General features: G+C 44.7%; 2 protein-coding genes across 6 annotated transcripts; both read right to left on the bottom strand.

The window, feature by feature from the left end:
* Positions 1-106: 106 nt before the first annotated feature.
* LOC111859367 (uncharacterized) lies at positions 107-5,723 on the bottom strand. Of its 2 annotated transcripts, none has more exons than XM_023841950.2 (13): positions 5,444-5,723; positions 4,751-4,865; positions 4,529-4,653; positions 4,135-4,225; positions 3,772-3,851; positions 3,461-3,505; positions 3,313-3,359; positions 2,793-2,995; positions 2,475-2,559; positions 2,003-2,140; positions 1,345-1,922; positions 1,019-1,095; positions 107-563 (listed from the first exon to the last, which is right to left on the bottom strand). In XM_023841950.2, the coding sequence occupies exons 2-13, from the start codon at positions 4,844-4,846 to the stop codon at positions 491-493; spliced, it is 1,638 nt and encodes a 545-aa protein (XP_023697718.1). In that variant the 5' UTR covers positions 4,847-4,865; positions 5,444-5,723; the 3' UTR covers positions 107-490. The 2 variants fall into 2 exon arrangements, with proteins under 2 accessions (XP_023697718.1, XP_023697719.1); XM_023841951.2 differs by having other exon boundaries at positions 5,308-5,444.
* Positions 5,724-5,916: 193 nt separating this feature from the next.
* LOC111859368 (transmembrane protein 170A-like) lies at positions 5,917-9,657 on the bottom strand. 4 transcript variants are annotated; one of them, XM_023841956.2, is made up of 4 exons: positions 9,532-9,657; positions 8,970-9,117; positions 7,917-8,087; positions 5,917-7,403 (listed from the first exon to the last, which is right to left on the bottom strand). In XM_023841956.2, the coding sequence occupies exons 2-4, from the start codon at positions 8,986-8,988 to the stop codon at positions 7,273-7,275; spliced, it is 321 nt and encodes a 106-aa protein (XP_023697724.1). In that variant the 5' UTR covers positions 8,989-9,117; positions 9,532-9,657; the 3' UTR covers positions 5,917-7,272. The 4 variants fall into 4 exon arrangements, with proteins under 4 accessions (XP_023697724.1, XP_023697722.1, XP_023697720.1 ...); XM_023841954.2 differs by having other exon boundaries at positions 9,443-9,598; XM_023841952.2 differs by lacking the exon at positions 8,970-9,117 and having other exon boundaries at positions 9,443-9,651.
* Between the last annotated feature and the right edge of the window lie 3,151 nt (positions 9,658-12,808).

Genomic DNA, 12,808 nt, shown 5'->3' with positions numbered 1-12,808 from the left:
GATACCATTATCCAAAGAAGTGTGGGGCTTCACACCAGCTAGATATTTAACTATCATCCTCTATGTGTCAACAGTACTTGGCTGTAAGACAGACGACAGAAAACACTTGCACTCTAACATTTTATTGCTTTTCAACATCACCATTAGGTGACATGAAGTGGAGCTCCCTGCTGTATCAGGGGGGCACATGGGTAGGCAGTAAAACCACAGAGTCTCTGTAAGTATGAACTTTAAAAACACCCGTGACTTCACCATTGAAGAGCTCAGGGCAGCAGCCACAATGGACCATAACCCATTGACATGAAGGGGTCAAACTGGTCCTGTCTGATCACCCCCAGAACTTTCTGGGACAGTAAACATGCCCCCCCCTCCCTTATCAAGCTGGTGTGTGTCACCAATTGAATGAAATGTCCTACGCACAAGGAAAAACAGTGCCACCTTGTGGCTGGACAAAACAAAGCTTCGCCAAACAGCAGCTCCTGCACACAGGTCAGCCAGTACCCTCTCTCCTGTCTGAGTGAGCCAGGTACCAAACAGACCACTGCAAAAACTTGTCTGGAACCCTGCAAAAAGACATACACAAGTTAATCTACTCCAGCAGTGTGTACAGAGCTCCGGTGACATGGCTAATTGAAACAGGAATCATGTACATGAACATCCTCCTGTAATCATATTTGCTGTTACAATTAAAACACTTATTTACAAACATGTAACATTTCCAAATCCAGATCTCAGTGTGGGATACGGACGTATTTACATGATATGGTTTAACAGACCAAAGGCATGATTCTCCTGCTACAGAACAAAGCACCTTGCATTAGTGTTGGCTGTGTGAGAGCTTTTGTGAGACACTGAAGTTTCTCCAGTTACGACACCAATACCAGCTCTACAGGCCTAATCCTAACTAATAGTAAACACATATAGCTGAACCTCTGCAAGCTACCGGGTGCAGTGTGAGAGCACAATGAATTCAAAGTAGGACAGTGCCATTCACGGCTAGGGCACGAGGTGGCAGTACCTGCAGATGCGGAGAGCTTCCAACACGCGGACCGTGGGTTGATATTTGTAGCTGAATGGGGCTCCATCCGAGTGAACCTAAGGCCAAAAGACCAAAATCAAGACTGGGGCCTGGTCCACAGAGAAACCAGCAGGGGGCATAAGTGTTAAGGACAAGCCAGGAGGTTTAAGAAGAGCGTTACTGCTTCACCTGAGCTGAAGAGAACACCACCAATACAAAGTGTATGGAACATCAGGCCACCAAATAAAATAAGCAGCAGCAAAACACCAGGATATTCACATAGCTACCAGTCTTCATCTCACACAAGCTCAGCCTGGAGGTCTTACCGTGAGCAGTTTCCTTTGTGGTCCTGGAAAAGGGCCGACTTTAGCTGTCGTGGTGCTTTGGCTGCAGGCATTTTGGCCGAGCCCAGGCCCTCCCTGGCCCTCTTGCGTCTCCAGCAGCCAGGACGGGGGGCTCCTAATCTTGGTTAGCCCTGTATTTCCACTCTGTGGTTCTTCTTCGTCTTCCTCAGATGGGCCCTTTTCAGTCATGGGCAATAGAGAATGAGTCCTCTTCCTGGCTCTCCCTAACTTCCTCTTGATGTGTTCCTCCTCTTCATCTCTGGTATTTTTGGTACTGAAAAAACTTGAGGAGTGAGGTCCATCGGAGCAGGGTGGTGTGGTGAAGGTGGTGCTGGGTCTCTGATATGGAGGCAGGCTCCGGTCCTCTGACCTCACAGAGACCTCACTGTTCAGGGTGAGCGGAGGATTCGGTGCTGGGGGATTCCCACGGGTCTCTGATTCCGGGGCCTCCTCATCACAGGCAGCAGGCACGAAGAGCTCGTGGCTGTGACTGGTCAATGCCTGAGTGCTCATTGCCGCAGGACAGATGCCATCCAGGGTGATGGATCCAGATGGAGATTCTGGCAATCATGGGAGATAAGGGTGCAAATAAAAGCTGGGACCCATTTCCATAAGAGCACAATGTGCTTTCTTTTCATACCTTGGTCACAAAGCAGGGAGGATGTATCAGCACCAGCAGAGTCAAACATATCCCAAGGGTTAGCAGGCTCGGAATCCTGGATAAGGGAGCTGTTCACATCTTCAACGTCCTGTAGGATGGCATCTTCTTCACGGCTCACTATACAGAAAAAGCAGAGCAAGCGCTAATCAACCGATGCACAGGCAGACCAGCAAGAATGTGGGGTTCGATCTGTCTCACCATATATGGCCAATGCACAGGCAATCCAACAGGTTGGTCGAACTCACTATTACTCCCTGAGCTGCAGTCAGGGCCAGTGTGTTATGCAGGATTTTGGGATAACTTTTAAGTCAGCCGTTCAAACTCAGGTGTGAGGACACTATACCCAATCGGTCCTCTAATTAGGGAGTTGCAGCAAAAACCTGCATACACAACGGCCCTTTCTGGATAAGAGTGGCCACCCCAGATGTAAATGAAGGGAAGCATGCATTACCTTCAGCAGACTCATGGGGGAGTTGTAGTCTCTGTTCTGCAGGGAGGTTGAGTTGGGAGATGGGCACAGTGAAGGGAGGATCCCCCTAGGAAACCCAGGGAAGAGCTTACAGATAGCAACACCCAGGTCAGACCCAAACCAACACCTACTACCCCAGACAAGAGAGTCCGCTTACAGCTTCTAATGTACCATGAATCCTAAAAAATAAAACCTGTTATCTCCTGGGTTCAGCAGATCAGGACATCAGGAGTTAATTTTAAATCCTTCAGTCGTCTTCTCTTTCAATAAAGTGCACCAGAGTTCTGGGAAGCGCCTTACCTTGTATCGGACCCTGTCTGTATCCCAACCAGTGGTCAGGTACCTGGACAACAGGGCAGGTGGGCAACTCTGCCTGGAGGTGGAGGGCTGGGGGGATGGAGGGTGATACCTGGAGGGCTTCAGCAGACAGGCTGACAGATCCTTCAGCAGGGAGGTAGTCCTGTTGTCCTGCCACTCAAGCACCAGCTCTGATAAACAGAAGGCTGGGAAACAGGACACACATGATTGGGACAGGACCTGGATGGTATTAGTGGAAAAACGACTAGCTTATCCCAGGCAGCAAAGGGTAAAAGGCTGGGGTATCAGTCCACTGCATGGTGCATGTACACATACACACTCTGGCCAATTTTAAGACACAACACAAATGCATGACTTTGGACTGTGCAGAGAGCGGTGGGATTTGAACCCCCAACTCTAGAGGCGTGAGGCGACAGTGCCACCAACTGTTTGTATTTATTTCTCCATGCAAGCCACAAAATTTGAAGGTGTGTGTGTGTGTCAGGGAATTTGGGAATCCAACCTGATTGCGTGCACGTGGTCAGAACTGAACCATCATTCTGCAGGGACCTGAAGAACATGATCAGGGAGTGATGGACATTAACACAGCAGCCCCACACAAGAGACCAGTCATGACCTGCACTGTGAGAAGCCAGGGGGCCTGAACTCACCTCCAGGTTTCATAAATCTTTTGCCTCACACTGGAAAGGGTTGTACTGAAAGAGAGAAGCAGCACTGCATCATGGAGGACCCAGTAAACACCGTCCTGCCACATATAACCCCCACCCAATAAGAAAACAGGGCTCAACTTCCCTGGGGTAACTCACCTGCAGAATCATGTACATTATCTCCTTTACCAGTCACTCTATATGCTGTATTACAGTCAATGGAATGAGGCTGCAGCTAATGTGGTGGCAACGGATCGGCCACAAGGTAACTGATCCAGGATCACTCATTATTGGACAGAAGCTGCATCTCTTACCAGCTGGGAATGTGACACTTGACTGGCCCAGGAGCCATGGTGGCCATTTCATGGATGGTCAGGAAGAACTGGCACTTGCTCTGAGTAAAGGAGAACCAATGGTCAGGTGATCAGTATGAGACTTTGGCAAGGCTTTAGCAGAACAGCTTAGGCCAGGGGTGGCCAATCTTATCCAAAAAGGGCCAGTGTGTGCGGATCTTCGCTGCAACTCCCTAATTAGATTACTAATTAGAGTCCTTACACCTAGGTTTGAACAGCTGACCTAAAGTTTCCTAAAAACCTGCATACACACTGGTCCTTTGTGGATAAGATTGGCCACCCCTGGCTTAGGCACTAGGGAGGCAGCAAACACGTCCAACTCACATCTTCCGGTTCCAACTGAAACTCAAGGTTGTACTTGCACAGGAAGACAGTTGATTTGGTGATGCTCTGGAGGGACTCTCGCTCTTCCAGCCTGGCAGGATGGAAGGAGTGGCTAAGAGGCTCAAATCATGAAGGAACATCCACTAGTAATGGCCAAATGAAGCTTCATGAACCACTTGTTGCATATCCTGACCCCATTAGATGGTGTTCTCTGTTAAAAAAAAAAAAAGCATGCCCCAAATCTAGTGGGGCCAAAAAATACAGCAACTGGTTCATGAAGCTTCATTTAGGCATCACTATCATCTAGTGTTCTTCACCAGATATCCCAGAACGATTCCCTCATACTGCACCAAACCTGAATTCTCACAGAAGTAGATGACTACAGATTACTCACTCCTGAAGTTTCTCCCAGGCTGTCCTGGTAAGGATCCCAGGAATCTGGACCAGCCCATCAGAAAGAAACAGCAGTGCTACTGGGTCCTCTGTCAGTTTCTCCTGTGGATCAGGCAATTTGCCTAACTGAGGAGAAACATCCCAAGAATGTGAATAAGAAACCTGTACCTTTCAGCCAACTTCAGACGATTCAAATGCTTTTGATCAGGGATTAAAACAGTACCCCAAGAATGTGAGCTTTCATTCTGTCTTGTCTTTCCTTGATGTTATAGCTCTGTATCAGGTCCTCAATCCATGGCTCTATATGGTCCTTCCTCATTTTGTACTGAATGGGGGTTCTGTGAGACGTACATACATATCAGGTGTAATCTCGGTGGCTTTCCCCTTTTATGAGAAACCCTACAAATATTTCAGGTAAACAGAAACTTTTAAGCCAGAACACAGCCGATATCGGGGCTACAATTGGAGAAAATCCAGGCTGGGAAAAGTGAACTTTTACTTCCGCTGTTACATTATCCATCACAATAAAGAATAAACACAAGACAACTCATTTTTTTAGCAGGGCAAAATATTAAAGTAAAAAGAGCTCTTCTGTCGGCAATAGTGTATCGGAATCGGAACTGAAAAAAATGTGGATTGGCACATTCCTAGGGTAAAGTAACTTTTAAAAAGTATATATTAAAGTCTGTATCGTGATTACAGAGTATGTATATGTTTAGTACGTTTTTCACTAGTTAACGTTTTAAAAATATATCACAGGAGAAAGCCAACAACCCAGACCTGAAATGTCAATTATTTCCACACAGTACCGATTAAACAACGTAAGTCATTTAATATAGTAAATAATTTCCCCACGGGGATCAATAAAGTATCGATGATTATTATTATTAAGTCCACAGTTTAAAGTAAAGCTAACCAGTTATCCTGCGCGCTTTCCTGTGTCCGGTCCGCGATGATATCCTTCCGTCGCCCAAGCAGACTCTCTTATATAGTTCCTAACGATCGAGTACAGCATATGGAGTATCCTGGTTTAAGCGTGGTTTCATATCCGCAGAGGTGAGATGGTAAATTGACAAAATGCGCTGGCGATATTAGATATGTTCAAGAGGACACCGAATCGGTATTTATTTGTAAAGTTAGTTGGTGATCGCGCCCCCGGTTGAAAACCACATTCTGGAAAAATGACGTGTCATCGATGCGTGCACGGTTGATGAACCGTGAGACGGTAATTCAAAAATGAACATGTCAGTCTGTCTAATTCGTAATATTATTATTTATACAAACCACACGCTTGCGTGAAATACCTTTAATGAAACAGAACACGTAATATTATTTCAAAGTTTCTGCAGAATCATAGTTTCCTAAAAGTAAGGAAGGATACAAGAACGGTCACATTTTACATCATTTTATTCTGAAATCTAGTTAATGGAAAACTATTGGCACTTAGTGTACAGCAGGTCAAATGAAGCTGGTTGTGAAATTATAACAAATGAAACTTATCAAAGACCCATTGATGATAACAGCACGAGGACAAGGGTAAAGTGCTAGGACCCCCCCAGAGTGAGATGGTAGGAGTATCATTAAGCAGAAAGTCATCATCCCAAACACATGCCCATGAGTGTCTTTCAACCCACATATGACCATATCATATTCACTGGGCTGTTCTTCCTTTCCTAAAGCTCAAATTTATTAGAAGAACAAACTCGTTTGAAAAGTCTTTAAGCTGTAGAGTTTTCCATCCACATGTAGATGACTGTGCTTTTTAATGCTGGTAATTTGTAGGGTTTTTTTAAACGTGGATTTTAATCTAATGCCAAACATCTGGCTGAAATTATGTTTAACATATTGTTCATGTTCCACAAATTTGCAGTTAACATTAGAAAATCCAGTGTACCTCAAACGCGTCTTCTTTTTTTTACTTATATTTTGGTTAACATTCTAGAAATGTAATTACAGCTTATTAAGCAAGTCAGATATTACATATTCAGAAATAAAATGCATTGGTTTATAAAACATATTAAACATTAGGCCAAATTTGAAAATGTCTAAGTATATAAGAAGAAAGCATAATTGATGTAAAGGAAACCCTTTAGTTTTCATCAGACTCTGCAATATTCTTTTTCAAAGTTGAAAATATTTGAAGTACAAGTGTGTTGAGAACACCAGAGGCCAGAATGCGTGTGCAAATTCAATTACTGAATCATAAGCTTCTACCGAAATCAGGAGAGAGAAACCCATCTGTAAACATTTTGCACCTTCCTCTGTGAATGGAAAAACGCAAATGAATGCATAGAGTTTTCATTAAATATTGGAAAGGAAGTTCAGTGCAAGTCACTGCTGAGTCAACATGGGCACCATGTCTCATAGTGATGACATCACAGCCCAGCAGCCGACATCTGAGAATGCCACAGAACACAGAACATGTGAGAGTTAAACATGACTTGCTCACATCGGCAGTACTAATAGAAAGATCTATCTACTGAGAAGCTGCTTGTCTGAAAACTTGAATTTCAGATGGAAATCTGTGGGGACCCCAAATTGCCTGAGAGAGAATAAAAATGATCCAGCTGTCAAATCCCAGAGTCCTTCCCTGAAGCTTTGCGGGTATACAGACACTGCAAAGCTTGTAAGAGCTCTGGACAGCAGGGTGTGGCCTGTCTGTGAGATGTCAAGGGCAATGTGCAATCTTGCCAGTGCTTGCCCCACAGCAATTCGAGGCACTGCTTGGCACCACCTGGGTCAGTGTTATAGTGTGGCTAAGACCCTGAAGAAGGAGATGACCAGGACACAGAAGGACTGCCCCACCCCAAAGACCAAGGCCTCCAGGGAAATCATCTTCTTCCCTGCCGCTTTGTACACACCTGCAATCGCGGCACCTGTGAAAAGGAGAGAAGTGGGGACAGTGACCAATCACAGCTGATGCCAGGTAATACGGTCAAGGACAAAGTCTTCTGGCTCATGTCCCAGGAGGGGCAAGGAAATGACTCAACCCAAGCGGGTAAAAGTTCTGATTTTGCGGTCACTAATGTGAACAGGAATATTTCTTTTCTAATGTGGTTTCAGCGTCACCGGAAAGTACAATTTGAACTATACAGTACGTTGTCAAGGTTTCTATGATCTTGATGTCACCATGTAAATTGCTTTGGTCAATGAAATATATTCAGTTTTCTAGTTCAGAAATGTGGACTGAAGACTGTAAACATAGCTGAGCTTGTGTTGGAAGCACTGACCATTACAGCCTTGACCTAACAGGGCGCCCCCTATGGCACAATGAGTACTTTGTGATTTTTCGGTGAATTTCAAAAAGGTGAGCTATGTGTTATGTCTGGCGGTCTGAAACGTGCTGATGATGCTCAATGCTTAGTGGGACGCTTCTTTTGGGTACGCACTGGTGAGGACCCCCCCACACACTGGGCCCAGGATGCTCATGAGCAGGATGGCGACGGGCATGAACCGCGCCACCTTGTGCCACCGTAGGGTTGCGACGGCCAGGAGAGCTGCGGGAAGGTGGAACACCAGCGAGGAAGCCACAGCCCAAAGGAACACACCATACCACATCTCTGTGGGGGGGGTAGGGGGAAGGAAAGTAAGTCATAACAAACACTGATTTCTACACCCACTTCCTCTACATGATGAATCAGGGCCAAGAAGCTCTCCAGTCTGAAAACCAGGACGCGCTCACTGCCCCTTTAAGAAGGGCATTTGGGCAGATCTGCTATGTGATCTGGGTATCATTCTGAATCCCAAAAGTAGCCCAGGTGATGCACCAGTGTTTCCCATTCCGGTCCTCGGGGACCATCAGACAGTCCACGTTTTTTGCTCCATCCAGGAACTGGGAGGGAGTGAAAATGTGATTGTCTGACAGGGAGCTCGGAGGGAGCAAAAACATCAATCAACTGTGGGTCCCTGAGCACCGGATTGGGAAACACTGCAGTAACAACCTGCAGTATTTATGTCTTTTTTACACATATTTAAAATATATGAAATGTTGACTCACATTTGCAGTGATCCTTTGAAACTTAAAGTTGGTACAACCGCCATAAAATTACGAGAACTGGATGTTTCTTTCAGGACACATGACATTCAAGGTTTGGGTTCAGTTTTATTTTGGACCCTTGCAGATGCTGTAAGTGGCTGGTATCAATAACCAAAAAACAAGGCAGCAACATGAGCGCCTATCCATGGTTGTCACTTTCATTTTATATTGTGTGACAAAAGACACATCCATATTTATTATAGACTGGAGATACTGAACCTGCAGCACAACACAAATGATCCAGTAACTGGCGTGAACAAATCACTCCATTTAACACACACACTCTATTTGCATACGCACTTAGATAATCATTCAAAATAACTTAGCACACTATGCATAATATCACATATCACTTATCATAAAATTTACAACATAATGCAATTCTGCTAAAGCATGATGTTCTTACTCCTGTGATGGACTGGCATCCTGTCCAAGATGTACCGAGTCTCGTGCCCTGTGCTGCTGGAATAGGTGCCAGGCCACTACCCATCACCCTGACCAGTATATGCAGTTAGAAGATGGACAGGATAATCTTCTTGCTGCATAATCTTCTTCTGCACACATCAACGCAACCCGTCAGTCTTAAGTGTTACGGGGTGCAGAGACCCTGATCTCCCAGACTTAAATATCACGCGGGGACAGTGGTCCTGACCCCCCAGTAATTAAATGTTCGAGGGTACAGACGTTCTACCCTCATTCCCAAAAGGCACCTACCGCACCAAACTTTTCATTTATTCGGTGAATTCACCGTGTGGCCAGTAAGCTAAAGATAACTGCATGCCATGCTACCCGTATTGGCTCCTCCAACGTCGTGAAACATGCGGACACCGAAACACGTTAGAAGACGGTTTTGAAAATGTTTAAACAACCGTATCTGACCTGAGAAGCCGCACAGCGATGTGTCGTTGCCACATTTGGTGCCATTTTCCCTAGGTACCAAATTCAGGCTGAGGATCTGCTGTACAAACCCTATTTCGCTATATGCGCCCTGCATCGCTGGGACGCGGCAGTTGACAGATCGTAGGGTGGCGGTTACACGGGTCGGGGTAGCGCCTCGCCCTCCATGCTCCCAGATACAGCTCGTAAACACAAACCTGCCGTGTGACGTCACGTCACCCCCCCGAGACACGCCCCTCTGTCGTTTTTTCTCAGCGCAGTTTTTGGGCCTCGCTTTCCATTGGTTCGCACGCGTAACGTGGTGCTCAGTCGACCAATCGTAACAGAGTGTGTTGAAGACGTACTACGCATATTTTATTGTGAATCTTCAGTTCGTGTTTCTGTAGCTCAGACCTGCAGTGGTTGAAGATTTAAATGATTCTGCGGAAGGCCCATTGACATGTCCACAGCCAGAAGATTTTTTGCCAGTGCTCAGTCCAACAAATTATGAAATGATTGTCTGTAAAAGTAGGTTTCAAAGCAGATTTCCAGTACAAGCTTATGAGCACCAAACCGCGCCTCCGGTCGCTCTGGTTTTAAAATGCTTTCGAAAATATGTCACAATGAAGTCGTCTTCTGTAATCAAACTGAGAAAACGAACAATTTACATCCTCCTAAAGGAGGGTATGATTTACACTCACCTAAAGGATTATTAGGAACACCATACTAATACGGTGTTTGACCCCCTTTCGCCTTCAGAACTGCCTTAATTCTACGTGGCATTGATTCAACAAGGTGCTGAAAGCATTCTTTAGAAATGTTGGCCCATATTGATAGGATAGCATCTTGCAGTTGATGGAGATTTGTGGGATGCACATCCAGGGCACGAAGCTCCCGTTCCACCACATCCCAAAGATGCTCTATTGGGTTGAGCTCTGGTGACTGTGGGGGCCATTTTAGTACAGTGAAGTCATTGTCATGTTCAAGAAACCAATTTGAAATGATTCAAGCTTTGTGACATGGTGCATTATCCTGCTGGAAGTAGCCATCAGAGGATGGATACATGGTGGTCATAAAGGGAGCTTGAATCAGTCGGCCCATTCTCCTCTGACCTCTAGCATCAACAAGGCATTTTTGCCCACAGGACTGCCGCATACTGGATGTGTTTCCCTTTGCACACCATTCTTTGTAAACCCTAGAAATGGTTGTGCGTGAAAATCCCAGTAACTGAGCAGATTGTGAAATACTCAGACCGGCCCGTCTGGCACCACGCTCAAAATTGCTTAAATCACCTTTCTTTCCCATTCTGACATTCAGTTTGGAGTTCAGGAGATTGTCTTGACCAGGACCACACCCCTAAATGCATTGAAGCAACTGCCATGTGATTGGTTGATTAGATAATTGCATTAATGAGAAATTGAACAGGTGTTCCTAATAATCCTTTAGGTGAGTGTATATATCGTATGATTAGTGGCATGATGATTGTGTGGTAGTTGCCCTAATTATAATCCTTTAGATGTGTGCAACGGAAACCAACTGGTCTCACCCCAAACCCAACACTCAAAACACTAGGCTAGCTGTCGTTTCGCACTAAGAATAAAACGCTGGATGGAGCTGCAGTATAAACAAATAAATTTATAATAAATAATAAAATAATTAAACACATTGGATGTGTCTGCATTGCCCTTTATTGGCTGTTGAATTTATTTCCAGTTTAAAATCAAAGTACTTTGTCTGAACATGGTTTTTCCCAAGCCATAGAATGACATTTTGATATTCAGATCATTCTATTGCTTATTACACTGACACACTTTCCTGATCCTGTCTGTGATTTGTCATATTACATTTTATGAAATTTATATTATTAAATATACATATTATTAAAATTATTTAATTTTCCTGACCTAGAATTTACTGATCATGTTTTCCAAGATGTTGCTTGGACATATAAGGAGGGAGGGGGACACAAAACAAAAACAGTGATGTGAACAAAGTAAAGAAAAAAAAAAGTAGATGCTGCTGAATGGAATTTTGGGAAAATATCATGATCATCCTCTGCCATCTCCTTAGCAGGCCTGTAGCTAGAAATAAATTCTGTGGGGTGTCCAGCATCGTACCCCCTTGGTACATTTTGCTGCCCGACTGGGAGTGGGGTTGAAAGCTGTAATTCTGCTACATGGCTAAATGTCTGGATCTTCCTGCTTCCTCTCACAACACCTCTGTCAAGGAAACACACACGTCAAACTATGACATTGATAAGAATTTCAAGGCACAACTCGTGTCTCTGATAAAACTGACATACAGTCCATAAACCTGTTTTAAATTTGGATTTTAGCTGCTCTTCACACATTATGCATTTTACTGAAAAGATAAGATTATTTCTTCAGACACTGCAGCACTTTCAGCATGTGTTACACCACACTGCCACCTTGTGGAAGCCTTTGCTCTCACTTCCTTTTCACTAAATGAACCCTGGCTAAGCTCCCAGTTGCTCCATATACAGAGGTAACCTATGAACCAGCAGCTACCTCTCTGCAGCATCAGAGATCAGCATCATTAAGCTTTCAGTTTAAGTCCATGCAACAGCGTGTGCATAATGTGAAAGAAGCTGGGAGGATTTTAAAAAGTGGTTTACACTGACATACATGTGGGTGTCCAGGCAAAAGGAGATCCTCTGGTGGAAAACCAGTTCCAGCTTCTGGGTCCTATAGATGTCCATAGTCCTTAGACTGAACACAGCCCTTCTCATGGTTGATGCTGGTCTTGATCATGCCCTCCTCATTCGCCTTGTACAGTGGAAACAGCACAGTTACGGCCCAGCTAGAGGGAATAGTTTGTGGCTGCAAGATGCAAGCTCTGCATCATAATTTCCAATCCACGGTGATGTTCTGGGCTGTAAAAGATCCCATCAAGCAGCAGGCTCTGGTTCACAAGTAAGAATGTGCATCATCTGGATTGTCCAGCTGCAGCTTCAGGACAGTGTTAGCCAGAGATCATGCAAACACCTGGGCAGAGAAACTCATTGAAAGTGTCAGATTACACTACAGTCTTCTTTTTGTAGATCTATATTCTCACTGATGCAATGAAGTTAAGGCTCTCAAGGCTAACAGGGGCTTAAGGCTGAAGCTTTATTTGATCACACAAACAGGCTGGCAGCACAGGCTCAGTGCGATTCCTGCTTATGCTAACTGTCCATCAGGGATTCTTCTGTTATCTTGCACGCAGACATGGAGATACTGTACCTGTGGCTCTTACCAGCAAGGCAGGGCAAGGCAAGTTTATTTATATAGAACATTATCATACACAGAGGTCACAATGTACTTTACAGAAATAAAAGAAGCATACAAAACTAAAAAACAGGATAAGGAT

The sequence above is a fragment of the Paramormyrops kingsleyae genome, chromosome 11 (genome assembly GCF_048594095.1).
Source record: "Paramormyrops kingsleyae isolate MSU_618 chromosome 11, PKINGS_0.4, whole genome shotgun sequence".
Taxonomy (NCBI): Eukaryota; Metazoa; Chordata; class Actinopteri; order Osteoglossiformes; family Mormyridae; genus Paramormyrops; species Paramormyrops kingsleyae.
Note: the sequence above shows the minus strand (reverse complement) of the source record. Positions and strands in the feature narration are given on the sequence as shown.

Bases quoted from the DNA above. Each gene is read 5' to 3' on its own strand.
- LOC111859368 (XM_023841952.2), bottom strand. From the start codon at position 9,557: ATGCAGGGCGCATATAGCGAAATAGGGTTTGTACAGCAGATCCTCAGC. The intron at 8,088-9,442 runs GTCAGATACGGT...CCCCCCCCACAG, and splicing joins ATCGCTGTGCGGCTTCTCAG to AGATGTGGTATGGTGTGTTC. The intron at 7,404-7,916 runs GTGCGTACCCAA...TCCTTTTCACAG, and splicing joins GTGTGGGGGGGTCCTCACCA to GTGCCGCGATTGCAGGTGTG.
- LOC111859367 (XM_023841950.2), bottom strand. From the start codon at position 4,846: ATGAGGAAGGACCATATAGAGCCATGGATTGAGGACCTGATACAGAGC. The intron at 4,226-4,528 runs GTGAGTAATCTG...CCATCCTGCCAG, and splicing joins GCCTGGGAGAAACTTCAGGA to GCTGGAAGAGCGAGAGTCCC. The intron at 2,996-3,312 runs GTTGGATTCCCA...CCTGTTTCCCAG, and splicing joins GACCACGTGCACGCAATCAG to CCTTCTGTTTATCAGAGCTG.